Source organism: Solenopsis invicta, chromosome 12 (genome assembly GCF_016802725.1).
Source record: "Solenopsis invicta isolate M01_SB chromosome 12, UNIL_Sinv_3.0, whole genome shotgun sequence".
In the NCBI taxonomy this organism is placed as follows: domain Eukaryota; kingdom Metazoa; phylum Arthropoda; class Insecta; order Hymenoptera; family Formicidae; genus Solenopsis; species Solenopsis invicta.
In genome coordinates, this window is record NC_052675.1 from 5999849 (window position 1) to 6017291 (window position 17443).

Sequence of the window (17443 nt, forward strand, 5' to 3'; positions counted from 1 at the left end):
GTTTATTTAGAACTCGCTTATAAAGATCTTAGGGTTGTTTATTCATTCTTTTCGAGTTTCATGTTTAATAAGTGATAAAAATAGAATAACAAAGAAGTGCTATTATTTTTATGAATGCGTTTTGAATATAAATACTTTCTGATTATTTTACAGGAGATGATAAAGTAAAAAATTGCAACGTAACTAAAGTCATTTTAGTTAGTGGAAAACACTATTATGCACTTAACAACTATCGAGAAACTTCTGGATACAAAAATGTAGCTATCATCAGGCTAGAAAATTTATGTCCATTTCCTGTTTACGAGTTATTAGAAGAGATTACAAAATACAAACATGCAAAAAGTAAGTAGAAAAATGAAATTATTTGACACATTTAAATTACATAAAAAAGATGACTGCTCACATCAAAAGCATAAACTGTTTTTAAATAAATGTTTTTATTTTTAGCTTTTATTTGGAGCCAAGAAGAACCACGAAACATGGGCGCATGGAGTTTTATTAAACCACGTTTTGAGAATTTGTGTGGACGGCAGGTAACTTACATTACATGACAATTTCTATCTAATTTTTTCTTATTTCATCTTTCTTTTTTTTCTTCTCGTCCTCTTATTTTTTTCACTCACATTTCTATTAATGTGATTTGAATGATCAATCCTGTTCTAAATTCTATTATATTTTCATATGTTTTCTCATTTACAGCTATACTCAAGTAATTCAAGATTACTTATCAATACCCATATAGACAAAAAACATCTTAAAGATGTCTTGCATGTCTTGCAAAATATTTTAATAATTGTCGTAAAAATATCTTTTAGAAGTCTTACGCAACAGTTTTAAACATCTTTTCCATATCTTGAGATATCTAAAAAACATCTTCCCAGTTAATATTTTGTACGCAAAAGGATATCAAATTGGCACCAAATTCCAGCCAAATTTTGTACCAAAACCGTATCTTACTGGTTTGCATTAGGATGCCCAATGTAAACCAAATCTGACAAACATATCTGAAGTCAAATTGAAACCAATACTAGAACAAATTTAATAACAACAATGTGATGACAAAATGGCATCAAATACAGACCAAGTCTGTTATCAAATGCGTTGATAAAATAATACCAAACACAAACCAAATCTGTTTTTAAACGTGCTGACAGAATGACACCAAACACAGATCAATTCTGATGTTTCTGAGAACAACAAAAAAAACTTCTGTTTTTACACAGATTATATTATTTTTATATCTTAATCTATATTTACTGTTTCACATATAACATTTTAGTTTACTTATTACAATTACGCATTATTTTATAAATTTTTGAAAACGCATGTCAGCGCCAGCGGGATTCGAACCTAAGATTTCGGAACAACAACCTAACACGCTAACACTAAACTAATCGTACACTTGTGATATCGTTAATAAAAAGTTATATTTGAAGTAAAACTGAATTGAACCGGAAGAAACTTGCGTCTTGAATATCGCGCGAACATTATCACTGACACTTTTTTTTTTTTTAACGGGGGGAAAATACTCATAGTACCCCGGATTGTCTAGACCACGGGAGTGTGGGACCAGGGACGCGGTACCCCTCGCCCGAAGCTCGCATGAAGCTCCCCGACGCGCCAGTTCGTCGGGTTGGGAGTCGGGCTTTACTGGCCCAGCCGAGATACGTCGGCCGGTAGGGCCTAGCCCGACCCCGGGAGTGCGGAGCGAGGCATCACGCACCCCAGCACCCATTTAGGGCCATGGGGCCGCTCCCGACATATCGCCGGTGCGAGCCCCACGCCCAGGGGCGAGCGGTCACCGCCGCCCGCCCCACCTCCTCCCGTCCACGGCGCTCTACGTGGCCGGGCCGGGCACCAGGGAGGGAAGACATCTCGCCTAGCGCCGGGCCCCATCGGCCTGGGCCCCGTCCCGTCGCATCCCCCGAGCGCTAGGGGCAGCTAGGGGCGGGCACCCGAGGAGCGGCACTTAACGCCGCTTCCCCTTGCCGAGGACGGGCGGCCCCGGGGAGGGCGCACTGGGCGCGCCTCCCTTAGGCCTCGCCTCCCTCGTGGCCTTACTCCCCCTCCGCTCCCTCTGCGGGAGTTGGGGGAGAGAGGGGTGAGAGCATCACCATGGCCACGGGGAGGTTATCCCCAGACGCGTGACTTGACACGCTGCCAACGTCGAGCGCTTCGGTCTCGTCGACCGCGCGCAATTTGGGCGGCGGGGCTCTCCCCGGACTCCGAAGAGTCCGAGGTGGACCCCGGCAGCCGAGCGTCTCCCGCAGCCGGGGGCCCATCGGCTGGGACCCCGCCCGCGGGAGACGGACCCCCTTGGCGGCCTCGGCCCTCGCCAGACCGACGTCCCCAACGGCCTGAGCCCCGCGGGCAGCGCTGGCGTCCGGCGGTGACGGAGGCCGCTCCATTTCCATCTCCTCGTCCCTCCCCGGATCCGGGGAGGAGGGAGGAGGCCCCCCAGCCCTCCGAGGCATGGGGGTATCTTGGGGCAGCCCGCGCCACCCGGTCGGTGGCCGGCTGCTCTGTTGCGGGAGGCACACTCGGGACAGAATGGCTGATTAGCGCACTGAGCCCGAGTGTGACCCTCCCCGCCGCAGTTGAAGCAGCACCGGGACCGGTCAAAGTAACCGGGGCACCGGTGCTGCATGTGGCCTTGAGACAGGCAGCGGTAGCAGCGCTGTGGAGGCGCCTTAAGCGCCTCCACGCGCGCAGCCGCCCAACCCAGGGCCACTTTCCCAGCTTTGGCGAGCCTCGCCGCCGCCGCGACCGGGCACTGTGCGATCACAGAGCCCATGCCCCGGCGGCCGCGAGTGACTCGACCGACTTTGATTTCGGCGGCGCTGCAGGCTCCGGCGCCTGCCAGCGCCGCCGCCACTTCCTTCGGCTCGGTGGAGTCCAAGAACCCGGACACCCGGACCCCCACCCTACGCATAGGGCAGGTGATCCGGATCCCCGGGCCCCCAGCCACCCGCCTCATCTCGGCCGCGAGGCGCTCCGCCGCGGGCCGACTCTCTGCGCCGGGGATATCTAAAAGGACACCCCCGGCCTGAGAGACTCTAAATTTAAAGCCCAGTTCGGGCTGAGGGAGGATGTCCCTCAGGTTGATCGCCGCCCTGGACTTTTTGATGACCTCGGTGTAGGAGGCACACCCCGGTTCCACCGTGATCGAAACCACGGAGGACTTCGGGATCCGCCTCCCCACCGCACCCGGGGCAGCGGACGCCGCCCGAGACGACGACGGCCCCTCCCCGGTTTTCCCCCCTTCGGCCCCTTTTTCTTCTTCTTTTTACCGGGCTGCGACCCCGGAGGGGGAGGGGGCGCAATGCCGCACCCCCTCTGCCGAGGCACCAGCACCGGCAACGCCCGGCCGTGTAAGGGAGCGCCCCCGGTCGGTTTTCGAGGGCGCGGGGGCGGGAGCCGACTTCTTCGTCGGCCCCCCCGCCACAGCTCTCCTCTTCTCTTTGCGGCCCACCACGGTCGCCCAACTCGGTCCGTCCGTGGACGAAGCCGGAGCAGGCGAATCTGCGGGGCCGCGGAGGGGGTCGGGGACAGGGGGCTCCTCCCGCGGAGCCCGATCCCCCCGACGTCCCCCTCTCACTCGTTTAGCCCCGGCACCGGCCAGGGAGGAGGCCGAAACGGCCCCCTCCTCGACCCGCGCCAGGCGCCTCTCCAATTCCCCCACCGAGCCCGACAGCTGCCCCAGCAGCCCGAGCACCCTCTCCTCGAAAGAAGAAGGGTCGGGGACAGGAACATCCGCCGGGATCGGCGGGGGCGGGATGAAGTCCCCCCCACGCTCCGGGACGCAGCCGAAGGTCCCGATCCGGGCACGAGTGCTCGTCTCGCCACCCCCAACTGTCCCCGTAATTCCGCGACCTCGGCGCGGAGGGACCTGATCTCCTCCTCTCGCACCGCTGCCGCGATTTCCTCCTGTCCCTCATCCCGCCCGAGGCGGCCCATGGCCCAATAGGCCAAGGTCATCACCGCTTCTCAGGCGAGATGAGTACATTTCTTTAGCTGTCCGGACAAGGCACCATGCATACCTAGCTTGGTGCACTTGATCCGGACAGTCTCTACCTCCCGCAGCCAACCGTCGGCCAAGCCGGCCAGGTCGGTCGTTGTGCTGCGGGAGATCACGCCGATCTCCCGATCTAGCTCTCGACGCTGCTCGGGAGTAATTATCACTAACCCTATGATTATATAGCCTTAGATATTTTTAATAAAATCTATATAAATAATTAAAACCTTTTCTGGCCATGGCCACATCAGTTAAAAAATAAGAATTAAAAGTAGTATCGAAGCACAATAAAACATTATTAATGTAAAAGCACGTTGCAAAAGTCAATTTTACAATTAATTGTTATAAACAAATTGTTAAAAATGATTATAGAGAAAAACTGATTGCACCAATCAATTCAGCAAGAAAAATTACTAAAGAAACATGTATGACGCTTTCTTAATTATTATAGTTGTTACAATTGTTATAAGCAAATTAATTGCATAATTGTTTTGATAAAAAGATATTGACCAAATTCCGTAAAAAGAGCGCATAATGTACGTAATGTAATACTTTATCCTTGTTTAACTTTTAGTGATCAACAAGAATGACGTCATGCGCATATGCGGAACTCAACTAATGTTGCATTTTTGTGTGATAAATGACATTTTCGTAATAGCAAGCTTGTTCACTATCTGCCATCAATTTATCAATTATATATATAACAGATCTGTTTGCTATTAACTTCCAATCTATCGTGTATTTTAATAAAAGGATAATGTTGCATTCTTGCGTGACAATTGGTAACATTTTTGCAATAGCAAACTTATTTAATATTTGTTATAAATTTGTAACAAACCACCTTTCTGCTCTCTCCTTCCCTTTTTTGATTGCGGAGGGGGAATGTGTTACCGCATAGTCCAGGCCCCGGGGGAGGCCTGGTGATTACGTGGGGCTCTTCCTCGCCGACGACGTGCCGGCGGGGGCCTACCTACTAAAACCCCTTCGGGTGTCCTGCCCTGTTTCTTTGAGTAGGGAGCTCTAGGAACACGTGCAACATACTTCCAAAGCCCCCCGGACCCGCCGGTTTTAAGGCCGACTCGTCTCATCGGGGGGAGAGGCTCTTAAAGTGGAGCGCCCTCAACAAGGCTAAAGAGGCCGAGTCTGCCTCAAGTCGGGGGAGGGGGACCCCATCCCTCCCTCACCTTTTCCCCTTGATGCTATGGGGGGCAAAACCCGGGATGTTCGGCCGAACTGACGTCGGCGCGGAAAACACCATTATGCTCTGAAGGAGAGGGAGTGTTGACTCTCTCTTTCCGCGGCAAAGCAGTGGGGGAGCAACTCCGCATTATGTCGCTGAGTCGCTCCCCCTCCCCTCCCCGACGTCAGATGGGGTGAGCCCCGCCGGGCTCACTGTGGAGCACTCACCTTCCGCGGCTACATGTCCCGAAGACCGGACCAGCAGCCGGAGAAGAGGAGAGGCGCCCTCTCTCTGTTTCATCACCTCTCTCCTCCGCTATAGTGCGGAGTGAGGGGCGACCAAAACACCCGCCCCCCCCTCTGCCTCCGCCGTTTTGTACTTGAGTTGTGGGTTTCCGGAGGATGGGGGGCGGGCCCTTTTTTCCTTGGGAGGGTTCCGATAGCGCACATCCCGATAACTCAACCAATCATCTTGACTCATCTAACCCAACCTACGGAAAATCTCTAGGCATCTGCCATTGTGAGTGGTTTGTGTGCTATCGGGATGTGTGCTATCGGGACCCGCCGCTTTTCCTCGGCGGTCGGGGCGGAGGCCAACGTTGGTCGTGACCCCCATCCCCGTCGCCTCTATTACCATCGTTGTCAGGAGGGGGGGGGGGGCATACGTCTCTCTGGCCTTCTCTCTCTTACCTTCTTGGCCTCTTTCTTCTGCCGCTTAACTTGCTCGCAGAAAGAGGAGACCACAACCCACGCGTTCTTCCTGCGAACCATCTGGCTGACGACGACTTGCAGAGAGAGGTCGTCCCCAACATCCTCTTTTAGGACTCCGCGCAGCTCGTCCCACGCCGGACAAACCTCCAGCGTGTGCTGCGCAAAATACAACTCTGCCTTACAATGGTGGCATTTTGTCATCGGCTCGTTCCGTATCCTGCACAGGTACTCACCGAAACATCCATGTCCGGTGAACACCTGTGTCATCCTGTAGGACAAGCCGCTCCAAGGGCGGCCTACCCATTCGTTCAAGTGGGGTAGGACGGCCTCCACGATCCGAGCACCAGCCGCCGGCGGGTTGCTGGCAAAGCTTTTTTGCCAAGCATCCGTCGCCCGCCAGCGTGCTCTCTTCCTCAATAACGCGGCTGCCCTGGGGGTAACGACTCCCCCGCGTAGGCGGATGGCTTTCGTTCTCAGAGCGTCGGCCGTGAATTCCGCCGGGGGGAGTCCCGCCAGGGCCATGGTTGCCGCACCAGGTGCGGTGCAAAACGCGCGCACGATCCTTTGCGCCAGCCGTCGTTGTATGGCGTGCAAAATTGCGTATACGGCGGCTAGCCAGCGCCTCTCTAAACCAGACTGGGGCTCCATAGAGAGCCCCAGTCATCACGGCGTACGCGTACGCGCGCATCGCACCGACTCTCGGACCTTGAAGGTTGGGCATCAATCCCATGAAAGTCCTCTTGCCCAATCGCGGGACCAATTTGTCGAAATGCTCGACGAAAGCCTAGCGACCATCCAGCAACAAGCCATGATAATTTAGGGTTGCCCCAACCCAAATTCGGGTTTCGTCCCCCCAAAGCCCGAGGAGGTGCCCCGGCGAAAGAAAACGGCTTCCGTTTTTTTCCGGCGCCACCCTCAGACCCAGACTCTTGATGGACCCGACAACACGTACCACAGCCCAATTGCAATGGGCAATCGCTCTTCTGCAGGAGGCACCCCTGACCATTATATATCGTCTGCGTAGATGACGATGTGGCAACCAGAGCGGAGGGCCTCGCGGAGCACGACGTCGTATGCGACGTTCCACAGCAGGGGACCCAGCACGGACGTCTGTGAAACGCCGCACGACAAGTCTCTCTCTGCTGCTGGAGCCCGGTTTTGTCCCAGTACTCCAGCATCCTATCCCGGAAATAGTCCCGTATGATGAGACAAGATAGGGAGGCACGAGATGATACTCGCTGAACGCCTCCACTATCACGCCCCAGGGAATGCTGTTAAAAACGTTGGCGATATTCTGAGATATCGCCAACGCTACCTCCCCCGTAATGGACTCCGAAAGGGACCGAACCTGCGTTAAAGCATCTATGGTCAATCTCGCCTCTCAGAATCCATACTGAGAGGAGGACAAGTCGGGACCTTCCCGGGACAAATGCCGGATGATGTGGTTAGCGATAAAACGCTCGAAGATTTTACCCGCATCATTCAGCATACATAGGGGTCTGTACGCAGAGGGACTCTCCGTTGACTTGCCCTCCTCCCTGAGGAGGACAAACCTGGCCCTCTTTCATCTCCTGGGGAAAGTTCCTTCCTGGAGGCACTTCGTAAACACGTCACAAAGTGTCTTCCCCACGATCGGAACCGTCCGGGCCCAGACTTTTTCATAAATTACGTCCGGCTCGGGCGCCCTCGCTTTACCCTTGATGCGGGCAAAGGCCGCACTATTTCATAATTGGACACTTCCAGTTCCTCGGTCCATCCCGGGGAAAAGCCGGTCTTTTCCGAAATGTCCCTTTCTTGTGGAGAACAGTGTGTCCATCACTACTCCAAGGAATTGGAGGTCCAGCATCTCCAACACTGGAAGCGCCCATGGGCGGAACCTCTTCCTCACGATTTGGTAAGGTCTCTCCTACGGGTCACAATCCAGCTCGGAGAGCAGATCGTCCTAGGCCGCGGCCTTCGCTCGTCCTCAAGGCCTTTCTGGCCTCTCTGAGAACAGTAACGGCATTCATCCTTTCCTCCTCCATGCCCCGCTTTCTGGCGGGCATGTGCGCCGGCCTGGCACAGTGGTCCGTCTGAGCTTGGCCAACTCCGCGGACCACCACTAGGCGGCACGGCGCGCTATTGGTCGGCTGCTGGGCATGGAGATGTCGCATGCCCGCAACATCATTTCACTTAGGCGCTCCGCCTCTTTCTCGGTTCCAAGACAAGCCCCCTTTTTTCGGCCAAGTGAAGGCAAGGAGACTGACCTCAAGGGTCAAGTTTCTTTAAAACCCATCGTTTCCTTTCCTGTTGTCGGCGGCGTTGCTCGCGCACCTCCGTGGAGCTGGAGACCAGCTCCATGCAGATGAATCTATGGTCTGACAGCTCACTCAAGGAGCCGGGCTCTACCTTCCAACCTCTCACCTCATTCAGGGCGCTGAGGGAAGCCCACGTGACATCCACGATGGACTTCTCCCTGCCTCCCACAAAAGTGCTGACCCGGCCCTGGTTCAAAAGAACTAGGCCAAGCCTCGCTGCAAAGTCCCCCCCCACAACGACTGACCTAGGAAAACAACCCAAAATGTCGCTCTCTATGTCATTCAGGGCCGCCTCGAACTCCTCCCTGTTTAGGCTAGGGGGGAGATAACAGCCCAGAACATCGATGGGTCCATATTCAACCATGACAAAGCTCTAGCCTGCCGATATTGGGATCAGAGCGCCCGGCACATGTTGGTTGACCATTGCCGTCTTCCTCGAGGTATCGCTAACCCAGTTAGGGTTATCTTCGGAGATCCTGTACGGATCGATGACGATGGCCAGCCCGCCACCCCCTTTTGCCAGGCACTGCACAAGTATGTCTTGTGCAGCTCTAGCGTGGTTCAGGTTGGCTTGGAGGAATTTAGAGGGCATTTTCTGGTTGCTCCCAATGCTCCTCCACCTCCTTCATCTCAACGCATTTTGCAGCGTTTTCCCTCCTCTTATTTTTCTCCTTTTGCAAAAGAAGAAGTTCAATCCCGGAGGCTGCGGTCGGGGAGGGGGTGGGGGGGTTTCGGAGTTCCCTCCCTCCGGGAGTCGGACCTCCCCCCTCTTTCCTGCCTCTCGTGCTCTGTGGTGTCTGGCTGCCGGTTCGTCAGGCATCCCTTCGCATCAATCCCGTGATCGGCGGGATTGCCTGCGTCCCTGCACACAGGGCAGGCCGCCTTTTGGGTGCAGGCATTGGCCAGATAGCCAATGCCGCCGCACTTGTAGCAACAGCCGCATCTGTCGACCCGGCTGCTGCACTTGACCTGGACATGTCCAGTGGCCAGGCACCTGTGACACTGCAATCTCCGCGAGGGGAGCAGTGTGGCCCGGCAGCTGGACCACCCCATCCTGAGTCGGGGGGCCAGTACTGCCTTGCCCGTCCTAACGGAGCAACGCACCCAGCAGGTGGCCAGCCCGTTGGGAAGCCACTTGGATCTCCCCCACTTTAATGTCGTGGGGGGAGCATTCTCCTGTGGCTCCCAGGACCTCGACCAGCTCATTTGAGGTAACCGAGTCGTCTAAAATTCTCAGCCGGTTCGAGCCACCTTAACGTCATCTCTATCTTTAAAGGCCTCGACCTTGGCGCCATTATTGGTACCCCTGACCTCGAGTATCAGGGCTCCCGTCACGGCCCTCAATTCCTAGGAAGGCAGCAGATCCTCAATTCCTAGGAAGGAGAGGTTGACTCTCCCTCGCGGTCTTGAGGACCTCTGCATACGCGCTTGGGTTGACGCACGTCACCGCTACGGCCACCGTTGTCGGTGGCTTGATTTTTGGTGCCTTTGCCGGCCCCCGGGCGCCGGATATGCCCGTTGTCAGTCTACTAAACCCGCCCTTGCCTCCCCCTCGACCTTCATTTTTCTTCTTCTTCTGGGAAGCCTCAATAGTAGTGGCAGGAGGATTTTTTGGGTGGACCTTTGCCATATCTTTGGCCGCCCGAGTTTCAGCTTTCTTGGACGTCCGCGACACGACCATGGTCCACAATTCCCTTTCCTCCGCCACCTCGGTAGTGGGAGCTTGAAAGACGGGAAACGGGACACGGGAGGCGGGCTTGGCCGCTTTGCCCGCCCCGCCTTGTGCAGCGGCTCCAGTTAGCGGGGCGCTCTTAGACCCCACCGGAGCCGCCGTTTCCTTCTCCGCGGCCTTCTTAGCCGGGAGTACTCCCATCTCACTGAGGTCGGCCGAGAGAAGCCTGTTTAGGATCTCCCTAAAACCGTCTTCAGTTACCATCTTACTCTTACCCTTCTCTCTTACCCCCCCGCTGGTCTTGCCCTTTCAGCAGGGCACAGTGGAACAGAGGGAGGGGGAGAAAGGGGAGCGGGAGCCACCCTCACGTCCGCCGCGTTTGTCAGAGGGTTCAACTGTCTGCGAACCTCCCTGATCGGCGAAGCAAAGTATGACTCCTTCAGCTCGTCGATGCTCACCACCACAGGCATCCCCTTCTTCTTCTTTTTCCGCGGGGTCCAGCAATTAGAGTCGGCTGGTAGGTGATCTCACCATTCCATCCTCTCTGACCACTCAAATTCCAGGTCTGTCTGGACCTCGGCATCAGTTTGCACATCTGTAGGGAGGTTGGTCCAGGCTCGCATTGGCTTTTGCCTTGCCGTACCCTGTCCCCCCCCCCCATTCTCTAGCAAAGCGTTTTTGGCCCGCAACCGCTCCAATTCCCTTTCGAATTTCTGCTTCTCCGCTTTCCACTCGGCGCGTGCCTTTGCCAGGGCGGCGTTTCCTCCTTGTGTTGTAGCGCATCTTCTCTTTCCTTCTGCCTCGTCAGGAGGGGCGTCAGGTCGGTATAGTCTATCCAGAGGTCTCTTACTATATGCCCCTACATGTTCCTCGACTTTTCAACCGACTTTGCAATCTTCGACAAGCTGTGGATGATGATTGTAGCCACCGCAACAGTCGGCTGTTCGTCGAGCTCCTCTGCACCTTGAGGGCTTTACTGTTAACCCTCAAGGCCGAGACGGAGGATGGCTTAATATCCAGATCAAGTATGATCTTATGATCCTTCTTTAACTGTCTCGCCTTCTTTTTGCGCCAAGGCTTCTGCTGTGAATTGCCCCTCATGCGAGAGGTCCTTCGCAGGCTCCTTTTCCGACTCAAACGAAGAGAATACGTAACTCTTCGCCTGAGTCGTCCTCCTGTGTATCCTCTTCCTCCTCTGTCCCACTGTTCCAGATAAGCAATTTGTTTCCATACCAGAAGGAATGTCCACAAACTCCTCGTTCTCCGGCATCGGGACATGGGGGGAGATAGACGTCGAAGACTCTTCCCTCCTTAAATCGGAATCAAAGGGTCCGGGTTCTTTTCCAACGTTTGTTTGGGCTGTGTTCGCCCCGCAGTCTCCAGGCTTGGGCCCTTTGCTGCACGCAGGACCTGGTTTGTTTTTGGGTTCCCCTCCACTACTCCGCTAGAGGGAGCGGTTGCCTGCTCATTGTTTAAATTAGAGTTCATAATTGAGAGAATCCTACTCCCCGTGACGGCTACACCGACCGGCGTATCCCCCCCCTCCCCCCAACGTGGGGAAGAGTGCCCCGGATACTCCCGGGGAGTCGGCTTATGGCGCGGGCACCGGGAATGTGACATCCGGTGCGCAAGTCTCCAGCCCCTTACTCACCCGCACGGAGGAGCCATCAGGGACTCGTTCTGTACAGGCTTTTGGGGGTCCCCCGCCTCCGACAGCGGAAGCATCATCACGGGTGGCGCCACCCGGGGGGCCCCACGGACAGGTCGAGCAACGGAAGCGATGTCCCCTCCGCACCCTAACCGCCGTGGCGACCAGCACGCCTGCGTGAGGGTTTTAATTCCACGACAGGCCAGCTGCCCAGTGTCTCGCTTCGGAAGGGACGTCGTCGCGGGAACACTAGGCTACTCCGTTATTGGCCCGGGCGCTGTCTTGAAATACTTCCAAGCGGCCCCGGGGTTAGTCCTCCCCGCAACCCGGGACAAGTTTCCCACGAGGCACGCGCTGGACCGTCCTCCACAGCTCCGACCTTGCCCCGGAATACTTCCGGGCAGCTCAAAGACGGCCCAACCCGCCGGGTCCGGTAAACCAGGGTCCCAGTGGTCCGTCCATTTAGCTCGGAAACAGCACGACGCTCCGTTCCGGGACAAGCCCCTTCACGGAAACGCCTGCCATCCTACGCGCACACTTCCTGCCCCGCCTCGGAAATGTCCGAGCGGCCCGGGGGCAGTCCCGACCCGATGCATCGGGGAGTTTTCCACGGTGCATCCGCAGGGACATTCCACGCCGCTCCGATCCTGCCCCGAAATAAGCCTGGGCGATTCGGAGACGGCCAAACCCAACGAGTTCAGTAACATCGAGATCTCGTCAGCCCGTCCTTCCCACAAGGTGCCGACACCCCTTCTTTATACCCCTTTGCGCCAGGCGCTTTGGGGTGTACAATCGTGAGCTAAAAGGTTGCAACACATTTTCTTCGATGTCATCAATCGGCAAACGTAATTGGTTGAATCCACAGGTAAGAACCAATTACGCTTGCCATTTGATGAGCAAGTCTACATTCCAAAAATTATCCAAGAAAATGTGTTGCAATCTTTTAGCTCACGACTGTACGTCAGCCTTCTTGCAAAGACAGACGTCTTTACTAGAGACCTCTTAGACTCTTAACCTCTCCTCACCCAAAGGCGACTCGAGGAAGAGGGAGTCCCCTCACCATGTCATGGTGGGTCCCGTTAAGGGGATCCGTTCCCCCCCCCCCTCCAGACCTTATATGGTTTCGCGCTGTCCGGCCAACCACTCGCCAGACAGCAAAGAAGAAACGCGTAGCGCCAATAATTTCAACTATACGCGTAGCGCGCGAGCACGCATCCACGCATCGAGAAACTCTCCGCGCGCGCGCGCCGTAAAAGCAACCAAAGTGGCGGCCGCTGCCGATCTCGAGTAGCGGGGATGCCATCTCCTCCGACGTACCGACCGCTCTCCGACCATCCCCTCCTCTCGAAATACGGGCACCCAATCAACACACAACATTTTTTAAATGTTTTTTTAAATATTAGTTAATATTAATTTGTCATTGTACAATTTATTATAACAAAAATATTTTTTAAACATTTATTTATTAGGAGTATAAATAAGTTTCCGCCGTTTTTTATCAAAAATTGGGCATTTATTGTGAAAGAACGGTACCTAATGTTTTATTCGAAGTATTGTCCATCGCTAGCCACTACTCTTTTCCATCTTTCTGGCAGCATGATTTCTTCTTCTTTCGGTTATCGTAGTGGATCCATTTTTCATCAGCAGTGACTATACGATGCAAAAAACCCTTTCGTTTATACCTGGCAAGCAGCATTTCACATGTGAAAAATCGGCGTTCAACGTTTCTCGGCTTCAGTTCATATGGAACCCAATTTCCTTGTTTTTGAATCATTTCCAATGATTTTAAGCAATGTGAAATTGCTGGTTGAGTCACTCCTAATGTAAGTGCAAGTGCTTCTTGCGTTTGGCACAAATCTTCATCTAATAATGTTTCCAATTCCGCGTCTTCGTACACTTTCGGCCTTCCGCTACGTTCTTTGTCTTCGACGTCAAATTCACCGTTCTTAAACTTGTGAAACCACTCACGGCAACTTCTCTCACTTAAAGCAGCCTCACCATATGCTTCTACAAGCAATCGATGCGCCTCAGCTGCAGATTTCTTCAAATTAAAGAAGTAAATCAAAAGCTCCCTCAAATGACGCTTATTCGGCTCAAAACTCGACATTTTTGCACGAAAAAAGATATATGATGTTGATACAAAATCGCTAATATTTTAAGGTTATGTTGTTGCCAGATGTCCAACCTTACAATATAACGTTTTACAATAGACAATTTCAACCATAACATACTAGTGGCGCCATTTTTTGTGAAACGGCGGAAATTTATTTATACTCTTAATAATATTTATTTAATATTAATTAAATATTTAAAATAATGATTTAGAGAAAATATTTATTTAATATTTATTTAACGTTTATTTAACATTTATTTAACATTAATTAAATATTTAAAATAATAATTTGGAAAATATTTATGTAACGTTCATTTAATATTTATTTGACATTTTTTATTTAAAAAAATATTTCTTGAAAACATTAATTTAACATTTATTTAACATTAATTTAGTATTTATTTTACATTAATTTTTTATTTAAAAAAACACTTTTTAAAAACATTAATTTAACATTTATTTAACATTAATTTAATATTTATTTTACATTAATTTTTCATTTGAAAAAACACTTTGTAAAAACATTAATTTAACATTTATTTAACATTAATTTAATATTTATTTTACATTAATTTTTCATTTGAAACAACTTTTTTGAAAACATTAATTTAACATTTATTGAACATTAATTTAATATTTATTTAATATTTATTTCACGTTCATTTACCATTAATTTTTTACTTATATTTTATTTTTATAAAATTATGCTTATTTATTATTTATTTAAAATTTAAGCTATTTATTTTTTAATTATTATTGATTTTAAAATTTGTTTAAAAAACGTTTTAATAACCTCTATAAAAATCAGTAAAAAATTAACTTAATTATATATATTTATATAAATGATATACTTTAATTATATATATTTCGTTTTTTTAATAGCATATATTGATCTGATCTAGCAGTGACGTACATATATTAGCACAAAGTGTTTACAGATCATTACAATGGATCAGTTTGCAGCGATCACAGAAGTCAAGCAACGTTCACTAGGATCGCAATTTGGATAGGTGACCGTGTAGAAATTTTTGAAAAAAAATTTCTTAAGAAAAAACCTCAATATTAAAAAAAAATTTGTTTAATGTAAAAAGGGGTATAAATCCACTAATTTTAACATTTTGGAAAAACTTTTTATTGCAAAAGTTTAAAAATTTTTTTTTAATATTGATTTGCTCATTTAAAAAATCGTATCTTTAACGTTTAATAAACGTTTTCTTTAAATGTTTAAAAAAGATTTTTATAATATTTAAAAAATATTTTTTTAACGTCAAAATAAACATTCTTTTTAATGAAAAAAAGGCACATTACTCATTATTTTTAATGTTTTTATAAATGTTTTTAACCTTTAAACACACCAATCCTGTAAAATACGAAAACACATTTTTGGGTCTGGGAGACTTTTTCTACTTTGAGAAGCTATAACTTTGATTACAATCAATAATTTTTTTTTAAATAAAAGTTCACTATCTCAGGAGTGTGACTGCACAATCGGCATTGCCAAAAAATAATTTATTGTGATCAAAAAATATTGTTAAAACTAAAGAGAGTTAGCGCTGTTATCAGTGCGCACAAGAAAAGTTTATTCCATATGTCAATTACAAACAAAATAAACGTTTAGACTCTCTTTGGAGTCATTCTCAACATAATACATATTTCGACTAACATAATAAAATCGTAACAATTAATTGTCCAGCCATCGTCGTTCCGGTATTCAGCTGAGTCACTCACGATTTGCACAAGCCGTGGTGTAGCTTTTCCAACGTGTATGATAGAGGAGATAGCAAGCTCTCTCTATAACACCAGATCACGACAGAAACCACCAAAGCTATGGCTTATATAGAATAAATTTTTCTTGTGCGCACTGATAATAGCGCTGACTCTCATTAGCCTTGACAATATTTTCGTTTAAATCTCGAAAGTCTTTTTAAATTGTAAATTGCATTTATTGTAAAGTTATAAAGGAAAAACTATTTGCAAAAATGAGAAATTGGTCAAAAATCCACTTTTCCTTCAAAAAATCATATCTTCGCAACAAAAAACTTTCAAGGACTTTCAAATACGGTGTTTTAAAGTTAAAGAGTCACACTTTCAAAATAAAATTTGATAAAATCATTCCTTTTAAAAAGTATAATTATGTAACATGGAGAATATGAGGTATTTTTGGGCATCTAAAAATCCACTTAAAAAAAATCATATCTTTGCAACAAAAAACTTTTAAGGACTTTACAATACGGCGTTTTAAAGCTAAAAGTCATACTTTCAAAAAAAAAATTATATTGTTGTCGTTTTTATTAAGAAATGTACTTATATAACAAGGCGAATATGAGGTATTTTTGATAAACTCAAGGTGTCTAAAATTAAAAATTGATGTGTTTTATGTTATATAATATTTCGAAAAAACTCCCTTTTCTACACCATTTTATAATATTCCAACTTTAGACAGAGTATATGCGAGTAATATCCACGAACCGACCTGTTCGAACGTATTTTGTCCAATTTTTTTATGTAAAATGCTCACAAAAAAGGTTTTACTTACACACTATATGGGTTGCATTGACCCTAACAAAATTTTGCTGCCGTGCCGTTCGAATTCTAGTTGACCAAAGAAGTTGATCAACCATATCAATCAAAAGAGGAGATTTCAAACTTTTTTTATGTCTTGGTTCGAATCTCCTATCTCATTCCGTCTTCACACAGCAAGCATTTAAAACTTCATATGGAGTCTCTCAGACCCACTTACGTGTTTAAGGGTTAAAAATGTTTCTAAAAACATTTTTTTAAATATTGTGTGCTGATTGGGTATATAAGCGCCGCCGCTTCTCCGAGAATCGCTTCTTTCCGTCCAAATCTTTCCGTCCGAAAAAAAAGTGCCTCCCGAACTAGTTCCGAAGTCAAGCAAACTTCGTCAAGAGATCTTAGCACTCCAACTCCTAGACCGCCAACTTACGGGCTCGAGTGAACTTGGGCTCCAACCAACTCTTAATAATCGAAAGAACCATCATCCGTTCTCCTTCTAACGACAACCACTCCCGACCAGGGGTGTGGAATTCCGCATCTTTACCAAGTGCTCTTGGCGTGAGTCGTTGTCACCGCCGCATACCATCGCGGTATTAACCACTTCACGCCGCGATCAGAAAAGTACAGCTATACCGCGTGCGACTACGTCACCACCGGGTCCGCGCAGCTGTTTCGCCGCGACTGCGACCCTCGGCAAGGCCGAGCGAATAGTAGACCGCACGACTTGTAAACAGGGATTTCGAGTACGAAGAAATTCGTCTCGTAATCACCTATTAGTGTACATAGCCGTGATTTTTTCCGTCCAGTGTATTATTTTATCTGTTCCGTCCGTCCGCGCGTTAATTAATTATAGATTATCCGTTTCGTCCGTCCGCGCGTCATCTTCATTTCGTCCGTCCGAGCATTAGTGGCTTTGCCACGTCTTGTAAATATATTTTCTTCTTGTTTTTCTTTCAAATAAACTAGGTTTTTATTTAACATTAATTTGCACATCTAGGTCTCTTGGCAACTTCCTCCGCGTCTTTGTCCTCCGGCCGACCAGCGTCCGTTCGCGGAAAGTAAGGTTGTTACTTTGTCATCAAAACTTTCAACAAATTTGCTTGCTTTTCACCGCCAATTTGCCAACAAGGTTGTAGTAATATATTTGGTACAAATCTGTTAACAGTACCGGAAATACCAATGTATACGAATCATATGCGGACCAAAATTTGTTACCAACTTTTGCAATTGTAAAAATGGTTATAGGGGTTAAAGATATATTTAGGACATCTTTACAATACCTTAAAGATGT

General features: G+C 48.9%; 1 protein-coding gene across 3 annotated transcripts in view; it reads left to right on the forward strand.

The window, feature by feature from the left end:
* Positions 1-17443, forward strand: part of LOC105199284 (probable 2-oxoglutarate dehydrogenase E1 component DHKTD1 homolog, mitochondrial) — a 266253-nt gene that overhangs the window by 215128 nt on the left and 33682 nt on the right. For all 3 annotated transcript variants that reach the window (XM_039456078.1, XM_039456076.1, XM_039456077.1), the window contains 2 exons: positions 154-342; positions 448-533. In XM_039456078.1, coding sequence (XP_039312012.1) covers positions 154-342; positions 448-533 — 275 coding nt within the window. The remainder of the gene's footprint in view (positions 1-153; positions 343-447; positions 534-17443) is intronic.